Raw genomic sequence first — 12492 nt, forward strand, 5'->3', positions numbered from 1 at the left:
TTCTGTTTGAATGGCACAGATTTTTTTCAAATCAAATCAAACCTTTATTGGCATAAACACAGGTTTGTTTGTTTTTTGGTACCTGAGGAAGAATGCCCAAATTTACTTTAAGTGTAACTTTAGGTAAAATTTCATTGGGGGATTTCAATAAGGAATGTATCTGTTATGCGGTTGTTAAAAGGTGTAGAGCTTCCCTATATACATAAAAAGAAGACAAACCTACACTGCAGGACTGTGGAAAGAATTGCATATTTAATACAGGAGCAGGGTGAAACACACACAATCAATTGAAGTTTTGCTCTAAAAACGGCTGTGACTGAAAGATTATGTCAAATTTAAATCACTTCTGACCCATATTCTGCTTTGGTAAAATTCCTGAAGATAATCACTTTCATACTTACCTTTATCCTAATAAATGTTAGGTTATGATCAAGGTTTAAGACATAGTTTAAACATAGGGTTGGATCCTGGGAATTCACCCCACTAGTGGCTGCATTTTCCTTTGGCTGAAGTCTTCTTGTGTTAAAGTGCCACCACTAGCAAAACAGATCCCCAGGATCTATCTAAAGATATTTAGAAAGACATTACTAAACAGAACATCACAGGAAATTCATCTCCTGGTGACCTCGCCCAGTTTTAAAATGGCAATGAAGCCAAAACATCATTGACAGATACTCTGCATGCTTTTGACTTATGATAGGGAATTTTCTTACTGTCTAATTTTAAGTTTGCAGGAACAGAGGAAAGGAAGAGAGGGGAAGCAGATATCCGTAGCATTTTAATGCCAGTGTGGTGTACTCATTAAAATGTTGGACTAGGATCTGGGAAACCCAGGCTTGAACCCCCACTCTGCCATGGGAGCTTTGCTGGGTGACCTTGGGTCAGTCATATACTCTCAGCCTAACCTACCTCATAGGGTTGTTGTGAGGATAAAATGGAGGAGAGGAGATTGATGTAAGCTGCTTTGGGTCCCCATTGGGATATAAGTAAAGTAAAAAATAATGATGATGATAATAATGCCAGTAGGCAGAATTATTATTATCATTATTTTAATATGTTTAATGCTGGACTGTATGGTGAGACTGTGTCCATCCAGTGCAAGAGATGTTCAAAATAACCGGATTAAAAAGCAATTAAAGGTTTTATTGGTCTCATTCTTTCCTGCAAGCCACACACTAGGTTGTAAATTACTTCTTCGAAAATAACCCACCAGGTTACTGAGAGAGATCGATGCCCTGCCAATTAGTAGTAGAAGAAGAGTTGGTTTTTATAGCCTGCTTTTCTCTACTGTAAGGAGTCTCAAAGTGGCTTACAATCATCTTCCCTCCCCCCCTCCCCACAACAGGCACCCTGTGAGGTTGGTGGGACTGGGAGAGTTCAGAGAGAACTGTGACTGGCCCAAGCTTACCCAGCAGGCTTCATGTGGAGGAGTGGGAAAACAAATCCAGTTCTCCAGATTAGAGTCTGCCACTCTTACCTACTACACCATGCTGGCTCTCAAATACTGGCTTGCATCTCTAGTGGTGATCAGAGTGTTCTCATGTATATGTGCAAGCAAGGGGGTCTAGTAACGAGAAATGAGAAGATTGGATTTTGATAGAAATGTGTGTCGAGTTGGTTCCATATCATATAAAGTATCATATAAAGTAGTATGCATTCCTTCATTGCTTCTGTGGAAAGTAATCAAATGAAAAATTGAAGGAAAGCACAGCAAATTGTTAAAACCTGATACTGTTCTGTTTAGTTGTCATACTCTCCATGTGAGGGATCATTAACTGGACTGTTTAACAGACATGGAAGCAGGATAAAAATTTTACTCCAATGATTTATTAAAATTCATTAAATGATGATTTTATTTCTTATTAATTCTCCCTAATAGCATCAGTGTGTGTCGGTTCAGAGCTTGACGAGGCTTTTTGAATTCATTTTGTTGCATTGTGATACCCTGTGATGTGTCCCAACTACTGGATTGCCTTTCACATGCAAGTGTTTGTTGTTCTCATCCTGACAGTTCCAAGTTACTAATTTTTTTCCACTTCCTCTAATTTTGAAGTTCATGCTGTTCGTTTCTTTGCTCCTTGTAAGCTAAGCTCTGTGAATTACTGGTCTTCTTTTCCTTGTTTATTCTTTCTTTCTGACTTGGAGTCCTTTTCCTCTCTCTTCATACTCTTATTCTTGGTTATTTTAATATCATTGTGAACTTTCAGTTTCCATCTGTATTTTCTCCCCCCTCCCCCTCCCTCTGATGCTTTTGTTTTAACCCTTTTAGGTCTTTTTCATGCTCATTCTGTTATTTACAACTTTGAGTTCAGTATTGATTCAGTTCATGTCAGCTCACTACATTGTTCATACACAGAACAATACCAGAGTCCTAAACCCATTTGACAATCTTTTGCAGTGTCCTTGTCTTCCTCCTTGAGTCTCCAGTACCTTCCAGTCAGTTGTCTATTCTTTTTGCCTTTTTCATATCTTCTCTTGAATATTTACTGTTGCATTTTTGTTCTGCATTTCCCTCGCATTCTAGATTCCCATTTGTTTCTCTTTTCTTCAACCCATGCCTCATCAACATTGGGTGCCTTCCATTTTTTGTACATTACTTTGTTTCTCTGTAGAGCTGCTGGAGGTATTTTATGCAAATGTCAGTATCTGTCTGAGATCCTCCATGATAGATTCATGCTTTCCCTCTTACTCAACTACTTTATTCCTGTTACTTTTCTAACCATATTCTTCTCATCTTCAATAACTATTTTCTTCTTTCAGTGATCTTCTTCAGCCTTTTTCTTTTCGAGTTCCTTCATTCTCTTTCTGATATTTTTGCCCAGTATTTTGTTTCTAGGCATTACCTTCTCCTTATTTGTGGTTGCTGTATCCCTCCTTTTGTCTTACCAGGTCCTCTTGTTAGATATGCATTTGGGGAATTCTCTGTTGACAAAGGTAGGCTGCAGCTAGCCCCAGCCTCCTGTCACATCAGTTAGTTCCAGGGCTGATCAGGCCCTGTACGGCTGCTAATGGAACCTTATTCCTTCTCTTGCACAACAGATATTCCCCACATCAGCCTTAGAGGGTATCAGAATTTATGGCATCCAAAGTCCATTGACAACCCAGAGACTGTGTAACAGCTTGACAGATTGTCACAGAGAACTCATTCAGAGTGCTTTCCACTCATATAAAGAGCCCACTCACCCTCCTGAGATTTTACTTCAGGATTCCATTAATGCTGACACCAAACACACAAAACATAGACATTTCACCTATATGTTAGCCAGCTTGGGGAGGAGGGGAGGTTGCACAGGAGAAAGAGCTACCTCTCTTGAGCTCTGTACCCAATTATATACACCTAATTTCAGCTTTCTACCCTTTGCTAGCCACCGGTTGGGGTTCTTCAGGAGATGGGCCATTATACCCCTTTAGGCATTCCTAGGGAATTGTCTTCTCTTGTAATGTCTCCCTGACGTCTAACATATCTTACCCTCAGAGGCCAAGCTGCCCTGTCTCTGCTGATTCCCTTACTTGGCACTACCCAGTGTCAGGAGAAGAGGCCTATCAAAAGAATGTGTAGCTATGTCTATTCCCTATGTCCATTTTTCCTAAGCATGCCTATGTACTAAAGATAAGGATTGCATGTAGCTAGGGCATTGTGCCTGTTAACAGTGAAGCAAGACTTTAACACAGAGAAAGAATATAGAAAGAGTAGAACTAAGGATCAAAATGGCTGTGAACCAAAGATGATTCAATGCTGTGACTCAGTTCAGAAATCCCAAGCTTGGGTTGTTGCTAACATTCTTGCCCTCTCTTTTCCTATTCTTTACCAGTGTCTCTCTTTGATGCTGCCCCCTTTAGTCAGATGTTCCAGTTATCCTCTTCACTTACTTCCTCTTACTCTTTAGGAACTGTTCCTCCTTCTTTTCTTTTGTGTCTGACCCACCATTTCATTCTCCCTCTTGTTGGCCCTTGTTGTTTTGATCACATGATGGTTTCCTCTGTTGTTAAAAAAGAACCTCATGGGAGCCCCGCCACCACTCTGACTGCTGGCCTCTTTCTCATTTATTCAAATAATGTGTTTATTCTCAGTGGCTTTTCTTATAACTCCTATTTTAAACAGAAATCCAGTGGCATCTTCAAGACAAACAAAATTTATTCCAGCATGAACTTTAGTGAGTCAGAGTTTATATCTTGGGTGTGATGAAGTGAGTGTTGAGTCATAGAAACATATGCCGGAATCAATGTTGTTAGTGTTTGTGGTGCCACTGGACTGCTCTTCAGTGGCCCCCTCTGAAATAACACCTGGTTTGATCTTATTTAGTGTAGTTTTAAACAAACTCTTTACTCTTTCATAACTTGACTTTTTGTCAGAATCATTCTTTGGGATTTGGTAGTATTGTCCTCCCTTGATTTCACTCCCATCTCTCAAACTGTTCTTTTAAAGTTTTTTCAGAGGTTCTTTTGATTCCGAGTGTCATAAACTCAGTTCTTGTCCTCATCTTCAATCTTCATATTCTTCGTCTTGACAAAGTGATTTCTTCTTTCAGTTGATGGTACCACTATTATGCTGTTAACATTCAGCTCTGCTTTTCTGTTTCCTCCTTCTTCCCCTCTGTTCTTATTAATACATCCGGCTGTCGTAGAGCTATTTTCCCCTATTTTTGTGAATTAAATCAGGCTTAATGTGTGAAAGACAGGATTGATTGTGTTGTCTTCTAAACTTCCCATTTCCTTCTTTCACAGTGTCTAATCCCTTAACCTGCTGTTGTTGATACTTCTCTTGTATTGCCTTCTTGATTTTCTATTGAATTCTTTGATTCTCTTTTTACATTAAGTATTGTATACTTTTTACTTTAACTCTACTGTTTTGTTTTTAGGCCTACTCACTCCCCTAGTCCACTATCCTTTTTTATTTCAATCCCCCCGCCCCAAAAAAACAAAAACAAACAAACATTGTGAGCCTGAGTGCAGGATCCTCTTAGTTTTTATTTTGGTGTGGTGCCTACAGTATTGTAGACACTTTTACAAATAATGGGTGGCTGAGATGTATATTTATTCATTTGGAAGCCACATGCAATTGAAAAATTGTCTCATGGTTTTGGACTCCCAGTCTTTTTGCAACAACAGCTTCAGTGTAATTTGATTGTCCTTAATTCTCTGTAAAGCCTCATTTTGTTTTTTAAAAAATATTCTTATTAACCTTTCCTGTATTTAACAAGAGGTTTTTGTAGCTGCTGATGTCAAGCTGGTAATAAACACCAGAGAATAAAAATCTGTCCACCTATTAGCTGTTATGGCTAATATTTAAGGTCCAGCCATACTGGTAAATTAATGGATATATTTGTAAGAGCAAAAAAAAAAGTGTGTGTGTGTGTAAAATATATATAGAAACCTCACCAATATGCAGAAACCCCTACTATGTTTAGCTGCCCTGATGATAGATGCTTGACCATGAACATAGTTGTTAGAGGAAATTGTTTTTGTATTAAATAACCCTTCTTTCTTCTTTCTTCTTTCTACAGACAGGTGATATTGTCTACTACAATGCAAAAGATAACCTCGATGTAAGTCACACTATGGAAAAATATTACCACATGTCTTTCAAAGCACCCTATGGGGATAAGATGTTTACTGTGGCTTGAGTCCCCCGTATGCAAAAAGAATTGTGGCCAAAAGTGTACACATGTTAAAGTGCCTTTTGAAAAGACAGGTTAAAGGGTTCTTTGAGATTTGCTTCTCAGGACACAAAGATAAAACAATGCAAGTACTTCCCTGGAGATTTCTAGACTGCTTTGTTCTGTGGTTTGTTTCCTTCAGGAAGCCTTGAGGAAAACTCTGTTGACAGAGGAGTACTGAGGGATAAACAAGCATATGGCAAAGAAGCCACCGTTCCACACCTTGCTTATTTAGCAATCAATTCATATATTCAGCCCAGGATGATGCTGAAATTGTTGTGTTAGAGCTGTGAGTGCCTCTCTTCCATGGGAGGATCTTCTGATGAGAGACAGAAAAAGGTTGCACAATTCCTGCAAACTGAACATATATAAACTTGTGATGGTAGTGGAAACTCGTATAGTAGATGTCCCAGTTCATTATGTTCTTAGCTATACATTCTGCTCCCACCCCCATCCGATGTGTCTTTTCCTTGCCTTGGCATGCACTTTTTGGTAAACAAGTTGGCAAACCAGAGGTGCCTGTGATGTGAACCCTAAGCCCAAGGTACCCCAACCCAGGACTTTGTATACATAGGTATTAAGTAGTGTAAGCCACACCGAGCCTTGTCAATGTGGCAAGACACAAGTCCAGAGCTCTGACATCCAAAACATGCACCTGATAACATCTTTGGGGCAGTTTGTTGGTGTCAGAAATTTCCTTTTCTCCAGCACTATGGGCTGGTTCATAAACTTATTTGGATTGCAGACTTTGGCATGACAGGAGACTGGGTGCAGGTTCCCTTCTTCTACCATGTACATCAGGGGTGGGGAACCTTTTTTCTGCCAAGGGCCATTTGGATATTTATAACATCATTCGCGGGCCATACAAAATTATCAACTTAAAAATTAGCCTGCTATATTTGGTCAAACATTTAGCCAAGAGGCACGACCCAAGACGGCTCCGAGTGTCTGCCACATAGAGCAACTCGCTTTTGAGTTCTGCCGTCCCCAGCTGGGCCCAAGAGATTCAGGCAGGGCAGCAAACACAAGACGGAGTGAGCGACAAGCTGCACAGGGCTTGTAGGCGAACGAGCCCGGTCCAATAATGCCCCGATCCGGCACTTTCCCACCCTACGCGTCTTTTGCAGGACTTAGAGGGGAAGGAACCAGAAGGGAGAGGGGGTACAGACCAAGCCCCAAGCAGGCAGCTGCCAAGATGACCCAACCCCATGGGGGCAAGCAGGCAGGCATCCACGTTTCTCCATGGCCCAGGTGGGAAAGGGTTAACACAGTTTCTTGGGCAGTCCTAGCAGCTCCATAGCTAATGACTCTTGTGCAAGGGGGAAAGGAGGTTCCTTTTCTCAGCAAAATAAACTCTCATCTGCCTTGAATAGAGGCTATTCCTGTCCGCCGGAGGGGTGGATCGCCAATCTTAGATCCTTCTGAGCTAGAGATCTGCCAGGACCCATGAAGGGCCAGACCAAATGACTTCGCGGGCCTTATACGGCCCCGGGCCTGACGTTCCCCACCCCTGATGTACATGTTAACATTTGACATGAAGGCTCTCTGTTCTCTGCGCATAAACCCTTTACATTCAACTTTTCCCCTGCAAAAGGAGCAGAGGCAGTGTGCAACCATAGCATAAATACCTTATGTCACATGCAACACGGCCATAGTGTGCAAAGGAGTGTTTAGCTACTCCCTCATATCCCAGGCCAATTTATAGACTGGGCTTCAGAAAGTGTTTTCATTTATATCAGTAACACATAAATATGCAATTAAACTAGATATCCCCCACCCCATTTCTGTGTTTGCTGTGTTGGGACAATTTGTTTTGTAGAAGCAAGAGAACAATTTTCCTGCCCATCTGGTGTTCCTGCCCATCTTGGAGGTCACTGAACTACCATGCATCCATGTGCGGGCATAATGTTTTACTAGGATGTATAGTTAATTAAATATAGGCATCAAAGCCCAAATCATATGTTGATTGCACTGGAATATTGATTATAGTGTTCAGGCCTACATGTGGATTTTAGCCACACGTATTCCCTGTTCAAAATCATATACAGGTGCAAGCAGCCAATTGTCTTGGAAGTGAATCAGGTGTGTTTGGGCAGGAAAAGAAGTGACCCCAGCCACCTGTCAGAAAGCTACTGAGGGGAAAGCATATACTGGATGCAGCCATGGAGAATCAGTTGCAGGATGCATTTCTCAGTATTGTCTATACTTGTTTGAACGTGTAGTCTAAATTGTTAGGGGTTTGACTTTGAATTCTTGACAGTGTTTGTTTAAAAATATTTTCTACTTCACATAACGCAGCTTGCTATTTTGTTTAAAAACATTATTGTAGGCGTAATCTGTAAACTAATAGAAGACTTTCCATGACTACATTAATCACTTTGATCAACATGCTTCATTTGCACATTTTAATAAAATGTGATGTAAGATTGATGGCATCACTCTTATGTTTGACATAGTTGCAGTAAGATAATTAAAGAGGGTACTTTGATCATGTCAAACAAATCATGTCAAGCTTACACAGGCTATGGATAGTGGAAATGAAGGTGCAGAAAACTTTGTGGTGAATTTATGAAATATCCTTATTCAGCCACTTAATTAACAATGGCCCACCTCCCCCACCCCGCACTAGTTCAGCAGTTCCTAACTTTGTGCTCTAAAGGAAAACTACCCAAAAAAGCATTTTTGTTCTGGACCCCCCTGTTAGTTTTGCATAACCAACTGAGGACTTCTGTTTGGCCAGTGGATCATGGTTTTCTGTAATTAGCCATCATGCCAAGAATCTGGTTGGATTTTAGGTGGCCAGGGTTTCAGGCAGCTTGTTTGTTTGTATATTTTTGGAGCAGAACAGTGCAATCCTAAGCAGAATCGGGGCGGGGTTTTGTGTAATGGGTGGTAATTTCTCTCTGCATCGTTGTAAATGAAACTGGGCCATTATCCTGCATGGCTGGGTGCTCCCCACCCAGGCACCTGTTTTCTTTCCTGCTAGGGCTAAGGCTGTTGTAGGTAGTGGTTTTGATTGCAAAAATGTCATAGGAAGAAAGAGATACTTCCCCCCACCCTTAATCAGCACTGTGGACCAAATGCAGTTCATCTCTCCCCCCCCCCCCCTCCGCCCAATCCTTTCTTTTGGGTGTCTAAAAATACTCGGAGACATGCGATCGTGGATTTACAATGTATCTGTAGGCTGGCCCTAAGGATCATTGTGTGTTACATCCTACAAAATCACAAGTGCTGGATCAAGGTGATCCTGTTTGTGTCTGACACTGAATGCCTGAGGGAATGTACATCTACTTGGCTGGCTCTCCTTAGTATTTCTATTGCCCTTCTGTAGAAACTTACATTTTTTGAGACCAAATTACAATAAAAATAAAATAGTAGATGAATAGTTGCCCGGAAAATATTGAAAGTCTGTGAGATAAAATTAGTTACAGAATAACGAAAACAAGCGAAACAGAAATAATTACTACAGTTAATACAGCTATGTTTATTATTTGAGAACCTCATCTATACTCGGTTGAAGATATTCAGCTCTGAAAGAATTTGGATCTGATAATTAAATATTAATTTAAAAGCCCATTTGTGTGTCACTTCAGTGGCGTGGCCCCAATTTAAACATTTATGTAAATCAATCGATTTTATTTATCTAGATAATTTCTGTGAATGAAATGCTCAAGGCAGCTCACAGAATAAAACAGGCAAAATAAAATCTAATAATTAAGAAGTCATAAAATCTTTGTGCACATAAAATCAATAGAGCATTAAAATAGAATATTAAAACCAATTCCAATAAATCCTAGGGATAACATCAGTTGTATCCAGAAGCCGTCTGAAATAGATAGACTTTCAAGTTGTCAGATCTGCAACAAGGGACAAAACACAACTCTTGGGTTGGGGTTTCCAGCAGGCAACTTGTGATCACCAGTTACTTCAGAGTAGCTTATGCATCTCCTTGAAGGCCCAGGATAAGACTGAGAGAAACAGCATAGATCCGTGTTGGCGAACCTATGGCATGTGTGCCGCAAGCAGCAGAGGGCTCTGTAGCATGCGCGGAGCCCTCGTATCTGCCTAGGGCTGTGCCATGTTGCCGTGGTGCAGTGCTCCTTCTCCCCAAGCCCATGCTCCCCAAGCCTGCGCTGGCGCCCTCCCTCTCCTTGCACCGGGGCAAGCCCCTCCCTCTCAGCTGAGCTGGGGCCGCAGCTCAGCTGTTCGTTGGGGCCCCCGCCCGTCTTCAGTTTGGGGCCCCCATCTGTCTTCAGTTTCTTCCACTCTGCTTTCCTAGGTAGGTATTACCACATTGATTGCTCTGCCTTTTTTCTTTTTATCCCTGTTTATCTTTGTCAGCTTCTCATCATCTCTTACCATCCAACTGACTCTCTTCACCCCATTCCAACTGCCTTTTCAAACATCAACATTGTTTTTTCCCCCTTACATAATGTTAAGCGCCTTGCTGACTCACCTATATATCTAATTCTGAACTTGGTCCCAGGGTGCAGCTGTTTTAAAAAGGCCCTTTACAGAGACAACAAGGTACTAACTTCTCAGCTGAATTCTCCCCTCCACACCAGGTACAATTATCTCCTAGCAAGGAAAGAAGACAGAAAAAGATTTGTCTACCAGGAACAATAGCCACCCAGTTGGGGAGGACATTTTTAATTGGGAAAATGAAGAAAGTTAATATCCTCCCAGCCCAGTGTGGTCTGTCCCTATGGCTGCATTTTAGGGTGAAAAAACCATGTGGAGATCTAGTAATGGATCTTCAACCTAATGTGCGGTTTGGCCTTTAGTCCTCTTGGTTTCAGTCTGAGAGCTAAGTAGAAGAAAATACTCCCCCCCATGAAATCTATGGAATTCAGAAGTACTAGCAGAGCTGGGGGTGGGGGACATGGTTCAACGGTAGAACACCTGCTTTGCAGTGAGTAGACAGTACTGACCTTGATAGACAAAGGTCCATGAAGCTTCAGGTGTCCCATGTGGCTGGTACAGACGTGGGCCATATCTTTGACCCTCCTGTCATGCCAGGATGTATCTCTGTCTGTCTACCTAGCTTCCCCCAAGCCTCATTTCCAACTCTATGATTCTATGATCATAGAGGAGTCTTCCTTGCCCTTAGCCAGCCCAGCTTTAAGCCTCTTCTTTATGCAAATTCCCCAAGAAGGGAATATCAATCAAAATATGTGAATGTATGAGTTGTTTTTTCTAAACTAAAACCTCAGTATTCAGCTTAAATTACCGTATTGGCACTTGGCGATAAATAAGTGGGTTTTGGGTTGCAGTTTGGGCACTCAGTCTCTAAAAGGTTCGCCATCACTGGCATAGATCATATAATATTGACTTAATTTGCTATTTGCAGCAAGCCACAGTGAGTGTTCTGGCTGTCTCATTCTGAAACAAGTGAAACTTTTGGACAAACGCAGTGCCAAATGGAGGGAAGTGTAGTAGTCCAGTCTGGCTGTTATGAAAGCAAAAGTACATTGGTATAATTTAAGCTGGTAGCAAGTGCCCCTTACTACCTCCATCTCCCACTTATCCAGGGACAAATAGTACCTCCAAGCTTCAAATGGGCTCTTTTAAGGGAGCTACAACTCCAAAAACTGTATAACTGTTTCCATGTCAGCTTTATACCCAGTTGACAACACTTTTAGTTATCTGGATTAAGCTTCCATTTGCTCACCCTCATCCAGTCACCTCCAGACATTTAGCACATTTTACCACCTCCCTAGAATTTGATGAAAGAGAAAGACAACAGCATATCTTTTGCCGTGTTGACGACATTCCACTCCAGCTCTCTAGATGATCTCTAGCTGTTGTTCATGCATGTATTAACAAGATACATACCTACAGTACCCTGAAGGCCAAGGGACAGATCAAATACCTCCCACTTTATTAAACCTATTCGCTAGAAGACATCTTAGCCACTATGAAAATGGAGCTGCTGCCTTTGTCAGGTGGCCTAGAAGGATGCAGTGGTTGACTGTATTGAAAGTCACTGAAAAGTTCAGGAGAATAAATGATGACATAATTCCTGTATCAGTAGACCAAGACAGATTATCAAACAGGGCAACCAATGTCCAGAACAGAAGCTGTATTTCAAAAGTACCTAGAAAATCAGTCACCTCCAGAAATACCTCGAAATGAGAAGCCATTGCTTTCTCAAGGAATTTACTTGTTTAAGGAATTTACTTTGTTAAAAGTAAATTTGATACCAGCTGGAAATTATTCAAACCAATTGTTTCCAAAAAATGTTCTTACTATTGCCTCTTTTCAGGTCAGAGTCACTGAGTTCTGTATTAAGGAGGTGTTAACCATCTCTACCATCCATTTGAACCACATGCTTCTGGCAGATTTTGTCCCCCCGGATTCAGGAGAAAAGTGGTAGCTCTCCAGGTATTCTGTCTGCAACTTCAGGGTGTGTTAACTGAAAACATAAATAACAGTAAAGTCAAGAACAGTCACAGTATATGAAATGAGTGTGATGTTCTAGTCTGATTAGATATGATGGAATTTATTCCTAGTGTACTTGGCAAATTAGGCACCACCAAAACATTCATTATTTCTTCCTGGGGGTTCAGATATAAAAGTTTTGTTACAACTAGGAATAGAGCAGGTGAGTTGCAAAATACGTTCATTCAGATTTAGCACAAATCTTTCTTCACAGTCACATCACCCCAGCTTCTCAGTTATTCTGAGAACCAAGAAGCTAGATGTAAACTAGAGTATTGGAGGGGGAACGTAGGAGCAACTGAGTCTACTGTACAGGTGACTTCCTGTTCCAGAGACTCAACAACTCCACAATACAACTGCCATCCAAATCAGCTGGAAAATACCCCACTGTTGT

The 12492-nt window shown here is 41.2% G+C and overlaps 1 protein-coding gene across 1 annotated transcript in view; it reads left to right on the forward strand.

The window, feature by feature from the left end:
- The window catches only part of CACNA2D1 (calcium voltage-gated channel auxiliary subunit alpha2delta 1), a 437349-nt gene that overhangs the window by 221487 nt on the left and 203370 nt on the right, over positions 1-12492 (forward strand). The window contains exon 5 of the mRNA XM_056846470.1: positions 5505-5546. Coding sequence (XP_056702448.1) covers positions 5505-5546 — 42 coding nt within the window. The remainder of the gene's footprint in view (positions 1-5504; positions 5547-12492) is intronic.

The sequence above is a fragment of the Euleptes europaea genome, chromosome 3, assembly GCF_029931775.1.
Source record: "Euleptes europaea isolate rEulEur1 chromosome 3, rEulEur1.hap1, whole genome shotgun sequence".
In the NCBI taxonomy this organism is placed as follows: Eukaryota; Metazoa; Chordata; class Lepidosauria; order Squamata; family Sphaerodactylidae; genus Euleptes; species Euleptes europaea.